The 21421-nt window shown below is 34.3% G+C and overlaps 1 protein-coding gene across 1 annotated transcript; it reads right to left on the minus strand.

The window, feature by feature from the left end:
- Positions 1–13362: 13362 nt before the first annotated feature.
- LOC149394970 (protein DETOXIFICATION 16-like) lies at positions 13363–18976 on the minus strand. The gene is made up of 10 exons (XM_089615804.1): positions 18788–18976; positions 18383–18675; positions 16570–17114; positions 16006–16092; positions 15860–15916; positions 15535–15773; positions 14204–14322; positions 14038–14124; positions 13873–13944; positions 13363–13558 (listed from the first exon to the last, which is right to left on the minus strand). Exons 2-9 carry the CDS (start codon positions 18656–18658, stop codon positions 13885–13887), a joined length of 1470 nt encoding a protein of 489 aa, XP_089471930.1. The 5' UTR covers positions 18659–18675; positions 18788–18976; the 3' UTR covers positions 13363–13558; positions 13873–13884.
- Positions 18977–21421: the final 2445 nt, after the last annotated feature.

Below are 21421 nucleotides of genomic sequence, written 5' to 3' on the forward strand. Positions count from 1 at the left end.
ATGATGGTGCTAGCGGCTTATGGCAAAGAGGCTAGGAATCGGATCATGAAGATTCGATGATGTAGAGCACAACGAGTAACAGTGGCTTTACAAGAAATTAGCTTACAAATCCACAATGATAGCTCCCCTCAATCTCAATGATACTATGCCGCTGAAGATTTGGTCGTCGAAGATTCATGAGAGAAATCAGATGTTGTTATGGTGTGGGGCGTGAGAAGTCTTTCCGACCAGCATGAACTTGGTGCGAAATAGTATGACCAGAGAAGAAAGTTGTAAATACTTAGACTACGATGAGGAGACAAAACTTCATCTGTTTTTTCGGTGCGATTAGGCAAGGCGCCTTTGGCTGGTGGCCAAGTGGCAAACATGTCGTGGCCCCTATGTCGATGATTATTGGCTAATGGAAAGGCATGGATTATCATGATCATGAGTCCATCATATGGGCTTGTGTCATCATTGACTATATATGATGATGTATCACTTGGAGTGGATTGGCTGCTTGCATGATGAGAATGAAGGCTCGGATTACGTAGCAAATTTAGATGAGGAATCATCTTCTAACGAATGTATATGTTCATAGGCCTGCTGCTGCCATTGGTGGTGGACTTGCAGTGGTCATGGCTTTGGAGGTGGACGCTGCTTATTATCAATGCGTGGCTACTGCTGGAGTGGTGGTTGAGAATCGCGAGGGTGAGGTGCATTGGCTGTTGAGAAGTCTAATTAATGTTGTCGAGTCCACAGTTGAAGCTTAGCTACTCACAGTCTACCTTGCTGTGGATTTAACCAAATTTATAAATCTCAACTGTGTTGAGATTGTTGAAGACATGAAGTTGATTATGGACAATCTTCGGTTTAAAAGGAACCGTCCGATTTCTTTGCTTTAAAGGGAAGTGTCCGATTTGGTTACTTTCTCTGTTGCTTAAGTAAGTTTTGGTGAATGTGTTTTCATTTTCTTGTGTAAGTTTTGTTAGGGATCCTAACAATTTGAATATTAAAACCTTGCGATTTTTACGCACACGCAAGCGCACGTGTCGCCCAAGTAGTAAAGTGTATTTTTAAGTATGGATGTTCGATCACACGAGGAAAATTCTTTAATTAATGAAATGACTAACTAGCACAAATTGAACTTATGATTGATGATTGTGATTGAGTTAAACAATGAAAAACTAAAGCAAATGAAAGAAGACTTTTAACAATGATGAGAAGGAAAGAACTACGGCTTCACGAGTTATTCATATGGTTTGGACTCTTGGAAATTAAACACCAAACATGCATTCCTATGCTTACTAATCACGTTCACAATAATAATAATCGAAGATTTCTCTCGAACATCTAAGAATCTAAACCTATGTCGGGATATCTTCTCTCGATCTCAACCCCTAGAAACACAAGCAAGCATTAAAAACAAGAACGTTCACACGATTCCCTAACAGCCTAGCTATACCTAGCCTGAAGGTGTATTACGGTGATTTAATTCTTAAGCACGAATACCTAATCTCTTCCGAGCATCAAATAAATCCTAACATCATGAATGGGGTTGCTAATCACATCCAAGCATTATACCCAAAATTAAATCAAGCAAACAAGATAGAACACATGAATATTAAGCAATGAACATATGATGAATCCACAACCACATTCCAAACCCGCTACACCATAGTCCTTAATAAACTTAATTCACGGTAAGACGGAAAAACACAAAAAAGATGAGAAGAAAGAGATCATAATGATGAAAATAAAATTATATTATAAAAACGGGAGTTCCAAAGATTCAGATATAGAGAATAAAAACTGTGAAATTGTGTGGACAAGATGATGGTGGTGGTGATGACGTCTCCAAGTTCTTCTTCTCTCCCAAGCTTGTTAATCAAGAGAACAATGAACAAAGACTAAAAACAAAAGATAACCCTCGTTTCAGAATAGACTAAAGTGTTTTTATAGGTTTCCTATGTTATTCGGAGTTCATCTCAACCGTTGGATTAGATCCTACGGCTTAAAATACGTGAAAATCGCAAAGGCCGTTCTACAAGAATCGAGGGGTGTGCACCGCACACCACCTTCTGTGCGTCGCACATCTGTTTTCTGGGCAAGTGTGCGCCGCATAGGTCCCGCACAGGGCAGACACACAAGACTCTGTAAATTTGTGCGTCGCACTGCCTTGAAGGAGATCACTGAACCACCTAAACGGAGCTCCGTCAAGAGCACTAACAAACACGTATATAACGCGCTTATCAGTGTTTTAAATGTCGGTGAAAATCAGCGACTTTCGCCAGCACCGTCGCTGCTGGTGACCTAGCGGCTGAAGAACACAAAATTTATCGTTTGGTCGTCGTTTGTCGTTTGGTAACCGCCGAAACAGCGCGTCGTTCCACTTAAAAACGGCCGAGAAATTGTGTTACTTTCTAGGCCAAAAAATGCATTAAAATCGAAGAAAGTATGAGAAAATCGGGAAAGAGGCAGAAAAGATCGATTTTCGGTGTCCACGAAGAAGCCATGGAGACCTTCACAACCAGGGCCGGCGAGATTCGCAAAAACGCCGCCGTGAATTTTCTTCAAAAGAAAATTTTTAAAAGACTGAATTATGCCTTTGTGGAAATAAATTGGTGGTCTGGTGTTTTTGTTTAGGGGTTCGTGGTCTGGTGATTTGTGTTGTCGGCGATGGAAAGATTGTTGTCGAAAGTTTTTTGAGGTATGATGAAAAACATAACTAGGTCTAATATAATGTTTATTGGGCTTTGCATTTGTCTATATTGGGCTTCTTTTTTTTACTATAACTCATTTCTTATAATATTGTTTAGCTATTATAATACTCTTATTGTAATTTAAAGGGCAGTTATTACGGTGAGTGATGCATAAGACCGGTTGCTTTAATCAATAGCAGTTACTAATTATATATACATACACACACACATATATATATATATATATATATATATATAATATTACCTTTTTTCCTCGAGTGCCAATTATAGTATATGTATTATAATATCATTTTTTTATAAACCTTTACTTTTCATTGTTATTAAGGAGCAATAATAAGATATATATATATATATATATATATATATGTATGTACATATATTTATACACACATATATATATATATATATATATATATATATATATATTGAGTATAAATACGTTATGTGCGATTGAAATTAACGAATTGTTGATATTAGACATTATATTGGTGCAAAAACAATTAGGTATTAGGTGTTGAAGATTATAAAATGCAGTCGACATAAATCTCGAATTTAAAAATCGAAATATATATATATATATATATATATATATATATATATATATATATATTTAAGTAACATTATTTCTGTTCGATTTTCCATTGGCGTGTCGGTTTTCCATCGAAAACGGCATATCATTTACTCTTTTCCGCATTTTTTCCGATCAATTTTCCGTCGGAATGTCGATTTTTTGATAAATCGGGAGGCTCGAAACGGCGTCGAAAATGACATTTTGAACCTTGATTACAACCCACAAAATTTGTTAAGGGAGCTTGAGTATAGTAGCCAATTGAAAACATGAAATTGTGAAAATAGCAAATGTTTAGTTTATTTATTAAAATAGCCAACAAAACCACATTAACTAGATTGAAGAGTCAATATTACTCTTCATTAACAAAGAATTCAAATTGAAATCTTGCGGATTTTGCGCGTAGAATTGTCAACCCATATTATCATTAAATGCGAAATTAAATGGAAACAAAGTCATCATAACAAAACAAGGAATATAAGTGTATACTATTTCCCGAAAATCATGCAATTAAAATCTCAAATCCATTTTCAAATATTCTGAAACAAAGCTTTAGAGTGAAAATGACGATTTCTAGGAGATGCGATATTTGAAGTCTTCTAAACCCTAAAATTCATGACGAGCGGCGGTTTCTTTGACGAGATACACTTAACAGTAATTACTTGAGAAGAGGATATCCGTGTTCATCTTAAATCCTAAAATCGGTAACTAGGGATTTTATTTTAAAGAAATTGGGTATTTTTTGCTGGTGCGTTGTTGGTGAAATTTCTTGTGTTTATTAGTGTATATTACATTCATTTATGAGTTTAGGTCGTTTATGTTTCAAATCGTACATGGGTATTTCATGAGATGCTTTAGAAATATGTTGATTTGTATATATCGTGTTAAAAGATGCAAACAAAAATCGAATAGTTTAAGAGATCATTTATAAATGTGTTAATTTATGTATATGGTGTTAATACATGTAAACAAATATCGATTAGTTTAAGAGATCCTTTAAGAATGTGTTAATTTGGGTATATGGTGTTATTACATGCAAAATATTATCTGGTAATCTCTGTTAAAAGCTGTACTTGGTAATTTATTTTAATTTTTGTTTATATTAGAATCTGTGTGTTATTATACTTATATATAGCTAATTTGTGTATATGATGTTACTACATGTAAACAAAGATCAACTAATTCAAGAGATCTTTTAGGAATGTGTTAGTTTGTGTATATGGTGTTAATACATGCAAGCAAATGATTTGGAAACTTATGTTAATTTGTTAATATGGTGTTCAACAGAACACGAAGACAAGATCGAGTGGGAAAAAGAAATTGCCGGCAGTTACCGTTCTAATATTTTAAGTGCTCAAAATAAATTGACTTTTAAATATTACGTGATCTTCCCAATCTGAGAACAAATTTGTTAAAATTACCTCTTTGACTTATTCATACATGAATTTTTAGTTTTCTTATATTCTATTTGGGTTTGCGTTATCCTATACATTAACTTACAATTCTTCATTATTATACACGCTACATGGACCCATTATTTACTATTAATTTGTTGATAAATTTCTAATGTGACCATTTATAAAAAAAAATCTCTCTCCCGATGAAGATATTACATTCATATTACACATTTTTTTTCTCTCATGTTTTCTTTTTTCCTTTTTGATTAAATAACACATACACTATCAAAACATGGCATTCAAATTATAAACATGCATATTTATTACAGTATAATCGAAAGATGGCATTCATATTTTAAACAATGCACTTACTGAAATTCTTTTATGCACTAAGGGTTAAATTTTAAAATATAAGAATACATATTTAGATTTCACTTACAAAATAGAAAAGTGTGGAAAATAGAATTTTTTTTTGAAAAAGAGCCCTACAAAAGAAAATTATATATATATATATATATATATATATATATATATATATATCTTGAAAAAAAGAAAAGAAAAAGAAAAAAATGTCATTTAAGACTTTAGGCTATGATGTTTTGTCAATTGGGCTCGGTCCGTACGGTTTGGGATTTGCATCAAACAAAGCCACCCTAAGACACAAGCTACTCACAATGTTTAGGGAAATGGGCAGATCTATTAATTCCTACAGTAACTTTTCCCATAATCAACCAAAACCATAATTTGACAACATCTATTAGTCGGCCCGATGTGCAAATCATTTGTTACTCTTAACTTTTGTTTTTCTCACATTCTAACCTATTTCCTAGTTTTCCCTACTAAAGTCTCGCAACTATTCAATTTTCAAATAAAATTTTGATTGGGATTTTCAGATTCTCATTACTAACTCCACTCATACTTGCTTTAAGCTATGTAACTCTTTTTTTTTTTTTTGTACATCTCGATCCAAAATTTGTAAACATACAAGTATACAACTTATGATATTTGTTGACATACAAGTCAACAAATATGGGATTTGTTGGTTTGTATGTCAACAAATATCCATTTGTTGACTTATATGTCAAAAAATCTTATCCAAAGTTGTTGACTTGTATGTCAACAAATCTCGGATTTGTTGATTTGTATGCCAACAAATATCATGATTTGTTGACATATGTGTCTAGAAATATCTAGACATCTGAGTTTGTTGACATACAAGTCAACAAATACAAGTAAACAAATTAGAATTTTTGTTGACATAAAAGTCAACAAATCCTAGATTTATTGACATACATATAATCAAATAATAGATTTACACATGTTCATTTCTGTATTTGTTTTCAAATAAAAATATACATACACGTAATTAAATAAAAACTAGAGTAAACACATGAGACGATGAATAAATTGACCTAAAATTACATGATAAGTTTGACAATAAAATAATATATATGTGATAACCAATTGTCTTTTACCGATAAAAAAAAAAGATGGAAAATATCACATTAGAAGAGTGAACCATGAGCATTCCCAATTGATGAACCAAGAATACATATGCAGCTGTCTTCAACAAGGCTATTGGAAGCTTCATGAATATGACCGGAAGCAGCAACTTATCGCAAAAGAAATTTAAGATAACGCTCACTCATCCATGTATCTTCCCCTATAATCTTTTCAATTTCTTTGCTGCACAATCTTTCTTGGCTGCAAATACATTACAAAATAGAAACTCACGTAAGTAAAAGGTAGAGAATCCCGGTGTACTTCTCCTTCATTTTTCTTGAGAACATCTTTCTCGGCTTCCTGAAAGGGCAAGAGATGAACAGAAATGAACACACACAAATACATCTTTTTTCCCAAAAAAAATAACCTACCATGAGTCTTTACAAGGGATCAAAGTAAGATACCAAATTGAAACTTTCTTTTTCCAACTTCGTCGAGAGACTCAAATCCTCGGTAAATGAAAATCTTTAACCAGTGAAGGTAATTCTTACTCTTATGTCTAATACTTTAGAAATTCAAATTGAATTTATGCAATTAAAGATTAATCTTTACAATATCAAAACACATAAAATTTCATAAATCTTTTATTCTTCATAGTATACAAACCAGAGCATGAGAGATACAAAGACAATAATATTATTGCATAACAATTATGCCTAATAACAATAAAACAATATACGACAAGAACAACACACACACACACACACACTAAAATGCAAACCACACGAAAAAGAACAACAAATACACTAAAATACAGACTTGCACTTGTTTCATAGAGAGTGACGGTGGATTTTTCTCCGCTCTCAAGTATGTACAACAATACAGCCTACAATTAAAAAAATTCTAATGGAAGAGAAAAAACGTACACAAACATTTATTTTTCAAAATATTTCTATCTTGTATCTTGGAACCTAATCCCGGACCTCATACATTAATGTATGTCATGATAAAATGATTTCTACTAAAATCTTTCATCAACAAATTCCTCCAACTTTCTTTTTCTATATATCTATATATATATATATATATACACACACACATATATGTAATCCCTACAACCAAAATCGACTCTTTAAAACAATATATCATGAGTGTAACATATCTACCTTCTGTAAATGTAACTATCCTAGAGGAAACACACGAAGAAGATCTATTCTGTATAGTTTGTTTTTTCATTTTGTAAATACTGCGTTGGATTTTTCATATGTTATAGAGGTGTGGACTTGTTCTCCACTTCACTTCAGCCACTGCTACCATTGGGGAACAAAATGATAGTGAAATCTATATGCAATGTTGCATTTTCATCTGCAAGTATGATAGCATATTTAGAATCAAGGAAAAGCGCTAGACGAACTCAAAAATTATTTAGATGAAGTCAAAGAAAAAAGGATCCGCTAGAGAGAAAAAGCAACACAATGAAACAGTGAAGTAAAAGTTAAAAAGAAAAAAGTTAGAGAGACTTACTCGAATCTCTTCTGTTCATCTGATATAATGAAAGAAATTTTAAAGGACCTTTTAAATATTTTTATATCAGGCGGTTAAAACTCACTTCCCGAAATATTTTCATCCTTCGAAAATCAAATAAAATCTTGTCCCTCATATCACGAGGAAACCTTAGATGACGCTTCGAAACCATCAGACTTCAATCGCGTGACGCAGTGGTCAAGCGCCACATGTAAGAGTGTGCATAAAATCAATATTCCAATATTTTAAAATAACGAATTCCCTAAGGAAGTTATTTACCAATCAAATAGTATCGGAGCGATCGTTCGTGTCCGATATCCACCAACCTATTTTTCCGTCAATTAATATTAGAGCGATTGTTCGTGTCTGATACCATATTTTTTCCCAACAATTGGTATCAGAGCGATTGTTCATGTTTGATACCAACTTGTAACTTCCCAACACCAATTAGTATATGTACTTCTTTGATGTTCCTCGGAGGTTTTATGTCGAGCAACGCCTTGATCTTTCTCGGATTGGCCTTTATGCCGCGTTCATTCACGATGTATCTGAGGAACTTTCCAGCAGAAACACTGAATGTACATATCAAAAGGTTTTGTTTCATGCGCCAACATCATAATATTTCAAAAGAAGTTTTAATATCCAAAACATGATCAATAGATTTTTGACTTTTAACAAATAAATCGTCAATGTAATTGAGATTCTCAACTGATCGACGAACATTAAGTTCACTAACCTTTGGTAGGTCACCCCTGCATTCTTTAAACCGAAAGGAATGACTATATAACAATATAAACCTCAATCAATCAGAAATGTTACGTGAACCTCATGGCGTCCATACATCGGGATTTGTTATATCCCGAATATGCGACCATGAAACTCAACAATTGATGCCTTGTTGTAGCGTTGACCAGCTGGTTGATCCTTGGCATCAGGAAACTATCCTTTGGGTAGGCCTAGTTTAGATTGGTAAAATCTACATAATTACGCCACTCATAGACTTCCTCTTTGAGATAAGTTTCCCTAATCAATCGATTAGAGATAAGTTTGTCAACTTCCTCGTTGAGAGCTGCATATCCATTAGCATTCATAGGCTTTCTTTTTTGCCTAACCGATGATGCGGGCCGAATTCTGCGTCCAAATCTGTCGGTCCAACTTCAGAGGGCCGTATCTTTTGACTCGGCTATTGAATTTACGCGTACAACATATCAAATCGAAGAGAAAGACGAGATCTTTAATACAACATGGACAGTTTGATAAAAATCAAATCCCAGACCCAGTTTATTCTGCTTCGAAATATCTCGGTGCATTTAATGTTTTAGCAATTTAATTGTGTGACTTTTGGGTTTGTTTGTCCTTTGGTTTTCTTGTCTTTTGGTATACTTGTAACCATCATTTGAAGTTGTATTTATAGGCTACTCAATCTGAATGAAGATTATGAATCAACATTTCTGAAAACACTTTTGTGAGAAAATACTCTCTAATTTCTTAGGTTCTAAATCGTTGAACTTATCAAGGCAAATAACTTTGTGGCGTTCTTCGAGTTCTAGACTTATCAATAGTTTCATTTCATAGACTATTGTGGCGTCTTTCATTCCCCCATCAATCTTATCAATAGTTCAAATTACAAACTATTGTGGCGATTATCACTCCACCCAAAACACCAAACCGACCCTTCCTTTTAACCTATCCAAAAACCACCAAAAATTCCCTACAACAACAAAACCGCAAACCTTCATCCAAATTGAAGCAAAGACTTATTGAGGCAACCCACGTAATTCCACAACGATTTGAGCTTCGTTCATCGCAAAGGCAGCGAGGTTCACATCATTTGGTATCAGAGCCGAAGACGATCGTGAATCATGCAACTTTTTGCTGGATTTATTGAAGATGACTTTATGTCACGCGTCTTCAAGATTGACGACGAAGAAGATGAAGAATATTTCTTCGAGGCAATCTGTGATCCGATCTACGATGAAAGCGATGATGAAGAAGAAATCATTGGTGAGCATTTGAGCAGCCAAATTTTTAATGAAATAGAGAAAGAAGAAGAAGTGAAGATAGCATTCATCTCAACGATCAATCAAGCTTATGGAGTTCACGAAGACTTTGTTAATATGTCCAGTTTATTTGAGGTGGAGCTTCGATCTTTGGAGTTCATCATGAAAATAATTCTCCTTCCACAACACCTGAAGATGCATCGAATTCGAGGACGAATTCTTTCCAACCCGGAGAGAATGATGCGGGCCGAATTCTGCGTCCAAATCTGTCGGTCCAACTTCAGAGGGCCGTATCTTTTGACTCGGTTATCGAATTTACGCGTACAGCATATCAAATCAAAGAGAAAGACGAGATCTTTAATACAACGTGGATAGTTTGTTAAAAATCGAATCCTAGACCCAGTTTATTCTGCTTCGAAATATCTCGGTGCATTTAATGTTTTAGCAATTTAATTGTGTGACTTTTGGGTTTGTTTGTCCTTTGGTTTTCTTGTCTTTTGGTATACTTGTAACCATCATTTGAAGTTATATTTATAGGCTACTCAATCTGAATGAAGATTATGAATCAACATTTCTGAAAACACTTTTGTGAGAAAATACTCTCTAATTTCTTAGGTTCTAAATCGTTGAACTTATCAAGGCAAATAACTTTGTGGCGTTCTTCGAGTTCTAGACTTATCAATAGTTTCATTCCATAAACTATTGTGGCGTCTTTCATTCCCCCCTCAATCTTATCAATAGTTCAAATTACAAACTATTGTGGCGATTATCACTCCACCCAAAACACCAAACCGACCCTTCCTTTTAACCTATCCAAAAACCACCAAAAATTCCCTACAACAACAAAACCGCAAACCTTCATCCAAATTGAAGCAAAGACTTATTGAGGCAACCCACGTAATTCCGCAACGATTTGAGCTTCGTTTATCGCAAAGGCAGCGAGGTTCACATCAACCGACCTTGCTTTTGGGTTGATGTTTAATCTATGACAAACATGAATAAGATCTATTCCTATCAAATCGGCTTGTTTCCAAGCAAAGACATCTAAGTTATTTTCCAGTACGGAAACGAGTTCGGTTTTTACCTTCATTCATAAATTTACCGATTGGCAAGGATTTATCAGGCTGGTCGGGATCTGGGGTGACCATCTCTACGTCATCTCCTGAATCAATGTTGCATTTTCTTGAAAATCTCGGGTCGAGGTCTTCATGCCCCATCATCACCGAGTGTCCACATTTATCCTGACTCGTCTTGTCAAAGCTTCATCTAGGTTCGAATCCTACTGAGAGGTTCACTGGCGGTTACCTGATCTCCTTTTGCCTCTCCAACTTCTAATTTTGTTGGTATGTAGAGTTAGTCTAATTTTGTTGCAACTCCTGGCGGTTGCCCGTAGAGTTAGTCTGTCGATCATGACGTTGAATGCCGAGGAAGACCCAAGAATGACCACACATTTGGAGTTGACATTTTTCGTCATCGAATGCTCACCAATTGTGAGGGGAAGTGAAATGATGCCAATTAGCATGATGGAGTCTCTTGTAAAATCGTACAACTGTATTGGAGATATCATGATAGAATCTATCTTTAGATCCATCTTCTGGATGTATTTCCGTATAGTATATCTATAGAAATTCCATTGTTGATCGGAATCTTTTCGATCACATGATTCCCAATTATAGGTATGACTACTATCGGGTCGTTGTGGGGGGAGTGAACCCATGTTCCATCAGCCTCCGAGAAGGTCATTTCTTCTAATTCCTTTCTCAGAATATTATTCGGTTGATGTTCTGAAGAGAACATCACCACACGACGTAATTTTTCTGTGCTCGACGAGTATCACACCGAGGTGTGGTCCTTCCGCTATGATAGCTATTTTGTTGTAAGCATTCTCATGCTTTTCTTCTTCTTCTTCTGGTCTATTATGCCCGTTTTCTCAGTATTTTTGTAGCCTTGCTCTTCTGATCAGAGCTTCGATCGCTTCTTTTAGTGTTGTGCTCGATATCATGGTGGAATGCGGAGTATTTGGTGCTATCCCTCTTTGTGATGTCTTTCTTGATCTTCACCGGCTTCATAAAATTTTATTAGTGCTCGATGAGTGCGAAAACTTCATCTATCCCCATGGTTGGGGGATGATACTTGTCGTACTGACTGAAAAATGGCTTGTTCGGCACTTGCTCTGACCGATTCTTTTTCGGATAGCACCAATCTTCTCTCCGCCGATCATTGTGGGTCTGTTCGTCTCGATGCCAGCTAGAATGTTGATCTCTGTCATCGACATCTGGTTGGCTTCTAGGCTTCTCGATTACCTTTGCTGCAAGATTTGCCTCCTATGCGTTGGTTCACTTCTGAGATTTCAGGAGGAACTCCTTGTAGTCTATGGGGTCAGTCTTTTGCAACGACCACCAGAATGTCGAGTATGTACGCATCCCCAACGTGATTCCAAACAATCTGAAATCTCCATTCAGATCGTCACTTAGTATGGCTTGTTCCGAATAACGGTTGATATAATCATTTAAGGATTCATCTAGCTTTTTCCGGATTGAAAGAAGTTTTTACTTCAGAGTCCTTCTTGCTCGGGATTCCATGCCCTATTCCATGTATATGTCACACATTTGTTGCCAAGAACCAATTGAATTTGGTCTCAACTTTCAGTACCACTTCTTAGCATTCCCGATAAGGTGATAGAAAATGCATGGCACATCACTTGGGGTTTTCCCCTTGTAATGCCATCCAGGACTTACATGTGTCGAGGTGATCTTCCGGGTCGGGCTTTCCATCGTATGGTAGGATGTTTGGCATTTTGAAGCCATGGTGTGGGAGATGTTGTAGCACCTTCGAAGTGAATGACGACGCAGTGTCTGCTCCGCACAATAAAGCATTTTACTAACCCAAAGCAAATTATTTTATTCGGCGTTCTAACCTTCTGAAGTTGGTCTAGGTAGTGTTATCACTCTCTTCGGTATCATCCTTCGGTATCACAACTGCACTACGCACTATGACACACTTGGTTACGATCTGGAAGATTGATCAGTTCCCATGTTTGGTAACTGCTCCCGTTTGAATGAGGTAACTGCTTTGATAATTGGACATTAATTAATTATCAAGACAGTTATTGTACTTACGCGGTCATTGTAAGTGTTATTTTTACTAGTCTTTTATGAACCGAGTGCTTATCCGATACTTTAAATTCTGATAGTCAGTATTCGAAATTTAGCTTATGTTTATGGTCGTTCCTCACTTAATTGCACCTCGAACAATCCCGTTTTATGGTTATTCGGTATTACGAGGGGGTAGTGATAATTTCCCCTAGTGATAATGGCTAACAATAAATAATTTAAATATATATATAGTTTTACTTAAATGTCTTTGAACACATGCTTTTCTAGCACATCATTTAGCCTTATGTGAAGACACAACTATCTCAGGTAATTTCAAGAATGTTCGCCTATTGCCAATATACAAAAGAATTGTAAAAAAAGATCGTCTTTTTATTTTTTTATTTTTTTTTATTTTTTTTCATTTTGTACGCACTGCATTGGATTTTGGCAATGCTGTGGACTGACTTGGCTCTGTATTAGATCACCTGTTCTGCCTCGATGAAGTAAGCAACATTTTTTTTTTTTTTTTTCTCATTTCTCGTGACCTAATGTAAAGCATTCTATTAGTAGTTTTCGTCAATGTTGTTTGTTGATAATGGACAAAGAGGTAAATACAATACAAGCACTGCAGGCTCGGCAAGAAAAAGAAAATCCATAGATCTTTTTTTTTTTTTCCCTCTTCATTTCATCATAAACCAGGTAAAGTACAGAGGAAAAACTAACACCGTTTATATAATAATAATAAATAAATAAGTTCAAAACTCCTATTTCTTCTTCTCTTCTGTATTGGGACCATCGCTTGCTGAGAAGGCGGCCATGACCGAAGCACCTGCACATGCGCCCACAGCGGCGGCGATCAAAGCCACAGTTATGGTCGGAGCTAATATCACCACCGTCACGGCCGACCACAAAGTAACCATGTTTCAAAATATATCACAGCTTTTGAGCTCAAGTTAAAAGGAAAGAATATGGATGTACTACTGAACTGATTAACACAGCAAGTTAGAACTTTATATAGAGGGTTTTTAAATGCATAGGAACACGGACAGTCATTGCGTTGCCTTTTTCAAAACTTCTTCAATTAATTAATTCTGACTGTTCAAGTCTCTACTTATTTAAGAGATTCAACGAATGTGTACTAACCTTATTGAGACTTCAGGATAGTGCTTCACATGAAGGCTTTGCGCTATTTACTCTCTCGGAAGCATTTTCAACCTGGCCATAATAATTACATAAATATAAATCGGATAAACATGATTTTTTTTTTAAAAAATATATTAGAGGGGCTTTGTTTAAATTATTATTTACTTCTTTGTTCCAATCGGTGCTCATTGTTATGAGTGAAAGACACAATGCTTGGAAAAACAAGGCCACTATGATTCCCATCCAAAGCCCCTGAGAATATGCAAAAATATTTGGTTTGGATCATTATTGAACATTCTTTCTAATCAACTAAGAAGTGTATGGTTTTTACCTTTCCACCAATGTGATAAACAAAAGCTAACAAAACGGCGAATGGAATGCCCATGAGATAATAAGCCGCCATATTCACGACTGCCCCGATCTTTTGCCGCCCAGACCCTCTAATCGTGCCTGAAAAATATATATATCGAAGATTAAAATGTTGATTTCTGATGCTTGGTTGGTGGTTTCATTATAAATAAATGCCAGTTGTCGATAAAAGTGTCCCCTCAAATTAAAAAAAAAAAAAAAAAAGTCAATAGAATATTGCATGCGACGAAAAAATTGTTATTATCTATTGATAAAGAAAAAATTTGTAGAATATTGGAGAAATTTCAAATTGTTTAAGTTTCAGTGGCTCGTCCCGGTATCCACCAAAATACGATAAAACTCCGGGATATTATTGAATATAGAGGATATTTTAAACTTTGGTTATTGTGAGAGTTTAATGACCCTATGTTTCGTTCAGTAACCAAAGGAGGTACTTTCGGAGGAAATGGATATCAGTAGTAATTTATTTAATGTTTTCACAAAAAAATATAGAATTCCAAAACTAAAACTATCACACAAATGTGGAATTCCAAAACTAAAACTCTTAATGAAGTCATAAAAGGTGTTAGTTTTTTTTTTTTTTTTTTTTTTTAAATAAAAAAAGGAAGGAAAAAAAACCTTTGTGTTCAGTATTTTTCATGTCCTTTCTCTACTTTGGGCTAATTTAACCTTCTTTTGTAGCAGTTTTTAGATCATTGAATTCTAGTTTTTTTTTATTTTTATTTTTTATATTATGTTTACTTTTTGCTCTGCAGGGGCTTTCCAATTTTTTTTTTATCCTCGTTCTAATACCATTGATTAAAGCTGCATCTTACAAAAATAATTTTTCGATAGACCAAAATTTTCTGGGTTACCGAATTACTTTCCGTTTAATGGTTATTTGTGATCAACCAAAAACGCACACTAATTTTTTCAAATGATTTTTTTAATGCCGCAAATAGTCCCTGAATTTTAATGATTTCGTCATTTGGTTCCTAATTTATTTTTTTGGATCAAAATAGTCGTCAAATTATTGATTCTGCACCATTTCGGCCATTTGAATTATATATTTTTCAAAGTGAAACCCAAATAGTTTAAATATATTTACATTCTGGCCCTAAAAGTGATAAATAAAAAAATATAATTATTATAAGTCGTTCAGGTCCAGGTGTTTAAATTAATTATTTTTTGTTAAAAATACTACAATATCAATTGTTTGAAAATCATTTTGCTCTGGAAATTCGAGGACTATATACATATATCCTATTAGTAAACATGACGATCAAATCTTATTATAAGGATTCGGAATCTGACCCGAAAGCACGGCTTGAATTCCGTCGAAGAAGTGGGAAACCGAGATGAGGATCATCATTTGAGCGACGTATTTCACGACTCTCTCTTCGCCGCTGTAACAATACCCCCAAACGTGACGTCCAAGTATCATTACGGCTCCTACGAAACTGCCTTCCGTGATGACTAAAGCTAGTGAAACGCATATCGCAAGTTGAGCCATTCGTGGCCTCTTCGCACCGAGCTCGTTGGAAACTCTCGCGCTGAGACAATTAAAGGGAAAAAAGAGAGAGATTTGTTAGGGACATAAGCATAATGATATATCGATTATGGAGCTAAACTCGCGTACCTAACTACGCCGCTGATTCCAAGGGGTATCATGAAAACCATTGAACATGTGTTGAGACTGAACATGAGAATAATTAATAATACTGTTAGTGAATTAATTAGACCGGATATAGAGCTCGGTGGTAGCAATTTCGATAAGGTATGAACCTGATTGACAAAACCGAAGTTTCGAGTCTTGGATTAGGAAGTAGACCGGACAAGAGGACCATCATCTCAAATGACCAGATCTCCAAGCTGCTCACAATACAAAACCAAGAAAATTTCAAGCTCTTAAACACAAATTATACTGACATAAAAAAAAAAAAATAGCTATATGACTGTGCGACTGATTTTGAAAACAGTTTTTCAAAAACTCAATAACAAAAGAAAACAACAATTTTGAGAGAAACATCATGAATTTTCCTCTTGTCCTGTAAAACTCACCAATATATGTGAGGTGAAATTGCTTTTGAACTATCACTGTTTACTGTCTCTGATAACAAAAAATCCGTGATACTTTCTTATTTACATGATAATTGTTTATATAAAAGACAATCTAAATGTGTTTTGTAAAACTGTTTTAATTGTATTTTGCAAAGTGAAAACTGAATAAAAATAAAAATGTATACTAAAATAACAAGAGAGGCCAGCTCAGTTGGTAAGCATTCCTGCCCCAATAATAATATATAGTCGAAAATCAAAACAATAATAATATGTAGTCGAAAATCATACGTCAACATGATGGCCGAGGGAACAGAGAGCGATAGAAACTTGGGAATCCCACGAAAAGCTTCGAACGAAAAACCGGTCCACGTCTGCTTACACGAAGTCGACAACCTAACGTACGAAAACAGAGAAAGCGCGTTGATCCAATACGACACAGCGTTGGCCAACGCGGCGCCTCTGCTCCCGAGCCCGGACCTGAAAACGAGAGCCCAGCACACGAAAAAATGGAGCAGCGTCGCAGCCCCGGCGCAGACCACCATGGGAACGACGTTGTTCTGCGTCTGAAGAAATCTGGTGTGGCATTGGGTTATGGCGTACGCGAAGAGGCTCGGGATCATGAAGCGCGCGTAACGACCCGCCTCGGCCGAGATTTCCGGGTCCTGGCCCAGCGAAACGAGGATGGGGCCCGCGTTGGCCCATATCAGGGCGAGAGGAACGCTGACGAGCAAGAGGACCACCGTGGCTCGTTGGAGGTGGATCCCCAGCATGTGGTATTGTTTCGCTCCGAATGACTGACCGCAGAATGTCTCCAACGCGCTGCTCATCCCGATCTGTTCTTTTTTTTTTTTCTTCAAAAAATTAGGTAAATAGCTGACTAAAACGTTTGGAATTGCTATATAGTCAACGGTTCGTAAATCTTAGGTAATTGTCATAAAGATAACGTGACCTAATACATGGAAGTGACTATTTACCTAAAATTTAAGTCTGTAAATATATGAAAGTGCATATTTATCTATGATTTACATAACATTGACTATTTACCGGACGAGCTCTTTTTTATTTTTATTTTTTATTAATGGTCGAAGAAAATTCAAATTATTTGGATACTATAACTGCAAATGAAGTTTAAATGTGCCACTGCATTGCACATCACATGCTTCTTGGTGTTTAACATTGTGAATTAAGTACTGAAACATGCAATTTGAATTTTTTTTTGGTAATTTTTCACAAATACAAAAATTCAAACAAACTCTCTAGGTGAATGAGAACAGTGGTTTTAAATTACGTGCCGGTTTGATACCACCATCTGGCTATCAAATGTGAATTTAATTTTCTTTGTAATATTTTTTTTCAATCTTTTGGCCGTTTTGGAGAAAATTCAGTAAACCGAAATTTCGAAAAATTGCCGGAAAAGTGAAAATCTCAAATTCTGGAAAATTCTCGGCGATTTGTTTAACATATTATTTTTAATATTAATAGCGAAGAGAACAACGTATAATTGTCACAAATATCTTATCAATATTACATTTTTAACAAAAAATTATTATAATTTTTTTATACACCCTTGTGAATAATTTGTATTCTTATACACCCCCAGTAAAAATTTAGAATAATATTTTTCTAATCAAGTTTGCCAATTTAAATCCTGGCTCCACCACTTATCATGTGGTTAAAATTAATAGTGAAGGTCATGTCACAGTACACATGACAAAACCAGATTCATGAAGACTCTAAGATGAATTAAAATCAAACTCGTTAAAAAAAAATTAACAAAAACAATCAAACTTGTCACGGAACTTGGAGAAATATGAGGTGTAAACATTGATAATAATCTCTCAAACGAAAATAAGATTTAAAATATAAATAAAAACCCAGATTATCAATTAATTAAAATCAAACTCGTTAAAAAAAAATTAACAAAAATAATCAAACTTGTCACGGAATTTGGAGAAATATGAGGTGTAAACATTGATAATAATCTCTCAAACGAAAATAAGATTTAAAATATAAATAAAAACCCAGATTAAGAATGTTTGTTCAATTAAAAAAAAAAAAAAAAAAAAAAAAAAAAAAAACAGATATAGAAGAATTAACTGACCAATAAGCTGAAACCAGTGACCGAAGCGAATGAAGTGGCCATTGAAGCTCCGGCCAAAGCAAGCTCTCCAAGATGACCCACAAACATGACTGATATAACTTGCAAACAATACGTCAGAAGATTCACACAAACAAGTGGACCTGCTAATTCCAGTTGCCTCTTTGCCTCTTCAACAATCTCATCTTTGCTCAGTCCTTTTCTCAAACAGTTTGCCTGCACTTGAGTGTCTGAATCCCACTGCGAGAGAAGACGAACTTTCTGCTCCTCTACGTCCATATTTCTCTATATTATTGCTGAAGAAAAACAAAAAAAAAACGCGGAGCACTGAGACTTGAACTAGCAGTTTAGAGAAAAATGGATTACTAGATTTTTATCATTTGCTTTGAACAAGGGTATTATACTCACTTACAAACTTTTTTTCTTGGGGGGATTTAAAAGGGAATTTTGCATGGAAAGTCGTTTATATGTTTGATAACTAATTTAAATCTAATACAAATAATTTCTTATTACTTTACATTTAAATTTTAATATACAATCAATTGGTTAATATATTAGAAAAATAGAAAATAATTAAGTTTATTGTTTATGCAATATTGGTATAATATTATTATATTTGTAGTATTTGACGATCTATTTCTAGAGTAACTGAAGGTATCAGTAGAAGTTCTCACAATTTATAACAATCAAATAGACTTAATAGAAAAATTAACAAACAAATAGACGGGGTCCACAATATATATATATATATATATATATATATATATATATATATATATATATATATATATATATATATATATATTGGATAAGAGCTCCGTTGTTAGATTTGTTATGTCACATACGAATCATATCTATGTAGTAGTCATTCAGAATGGATAATAAATGTGTTAAATAGATATATTTGTTTTTTTCAATATGAGTTAAATAGCTATTTTGTTTTATGTAAGTGATTTTAGGTTCCCACAAATTTTTTTTTTCTTCTTCTCTTTCTATAGATTAATAATCAATTATAAAAAAAATAAAATAAAAAGTGTGCTTATAAATTCTTTGGGACATAAATTATATATTCTATTCGTGTGATTATAAAATTATTGAGGAGGGACAAAAAATATTCCCTGGTTGTTTTATTGCATGTTTTGGCCTTTATATTAACTTCCCAGGTATATAGGGATATATACATACTAGCAAAAATTTGCGTTTGCGTTTGTGCTTGTATTTGTGTTTCTCCGCGATTTTGTCTCATGATCCCATCTCTGAGTCTGGACTCTATACCAAATTGATCCGCATAGAAGTATATAATAATGTTATCCAAAATAGAGGTATGTAATAAAATTATATGTGTTGTTCATTTTGAATCTGAAGACTTTGTTTAGCAAGTAATGTACGTATAAACTAATACCATCAATGCTAATCATTAAAAAAAAAAAAAAAAAAAAAAAAAAAAAAAAAAAGCCTTATAGGAGTTTGGTTTCTTTTTTTCTCAGGTTTCCGCCTTAATTTGTTGAGCGTCAATAGTCAACGAGCTATTCAATTAATTTTTGTGATATCATCGATACAGTGCACGCGTTTTTTTTTTTTTTTTTTTTTTTTTTTTATATATGTTTTGACATTAAAAATTTATCTTATTTTTATATCGTCTTCTCTTTGTTTTATGTGGTTTTATTTTTATTCTTTAGATGATTAGATCTGAATGGTTGTTTTTTTTTATGGTCATGGCTTACTAGGAATTGATCCCTGTCCATTAATTTATATCTTATTCGAGATTTGTGTTACCTGAAAAAAGCTAATTAAAAATTGTTTTTACTAAGAATTGATCCCTGTCCATTAAGTTATTTTATTATCCATTTAAAAAAAAAAGTTATTTTATTATCGCTTGACTAATATTATAAGTTGTTGATATAGTGTTTTTTTATTTTTTTTTATAATTTGAAAAATTAAACCAAAAAAAGTCCTAATTAGCTAACTAATTCACCATTAAGGCACTAACAGCCTAATCTAACACTACACGACAAGGTGTGTTCTCACCGTCTCCGCCACCGTGTGATTCTAACCGTCGCATTATAAGTACTATAAGGTGTGTTCAGAGCTTAATATGCATATGTAAGGTGTGTACATAATGTTTGCTATATTAGAAAGAATAATATTATACATATATATTAACAGTGTTTGCTATATTAATAACTTGTATGTTTGCTGTATTAGAAGAATAATATATTATATATTATTGTTTGTATAATTTATGATACTGCAATGTCTTGTGATAAAATATTAATTTTTTAATTGTTTGAATGGTATTAAAATTGTTGGTTGATTTTTTTTTTTTTTTTGTAAGGTTGTTGGTGTTGTTTGTTTTTTTAAATAAGATTACATGTTGTTTTTTTTATTAATTTTTTAATTCGAAATGTAAACGACTCGACCAGGGACCCAAAAAATTTAAACGGGTAATGTGTCAGTCACATTTATACCCGTTTACTCGCCGGGTACACCCATTACCTGGTCTGCTTTAAAAACCGAGTAACAGATCTATTTTTAAACTGGGTCGGGGTAACCGAAAGTGGATCCAGCTAAACCCCGTACTCATTGCCATTCCTAGGATGGCCTCGCCTATAGATAAAAAAACATGGGAAAAATAATCAACAATTTGCATATCAACAAATATAAGGATTTGTTGACATTGATATGTAAGTCAACAAATCGTCATATTTATTGACATATGTGTCATCAAATATCGGGATTTGTTGACTTCCAAGATTTTAAAATATTGAGAATTATAAACTTACAATCATTCCAACCGCGATAACATAATATTGTATACTTTTTCATGGGCGTCATTTTGTTAAGTAATATTTTTGTGTTTGCTACTGTCGCTCGATCCTCGTGATCGTATCGCTTATGGCCCTCGTGGCTCTGAAAATTCTGACCTCCGTGGTTTAGGGTTGCTCGATCCCCGTGATCATGTCGCTTATTGCTCTCGTGGCTCTGAAAATCCTGACCTTTGTGGTTTAGGGTTGCTTGATCCCCTTTGATCGTGTCGCTTAA

Source organism: Urtica dioica, chromosome 5 (assembly GCF_054948205.1).
Source record: "Urtica dioica subsp. dioica isolate 48M chromosome 5, U.dioica_male_clone48M_v1_H2, whole genome shotgun sequence".
NCBI classification, from domain to species: domain Eukaryota; kingdom Viridiplantae; phylum Streptophyta; class Magnoliopsida; order Rosales; family Urticaceae; genus Urtica; species Urtica dioica.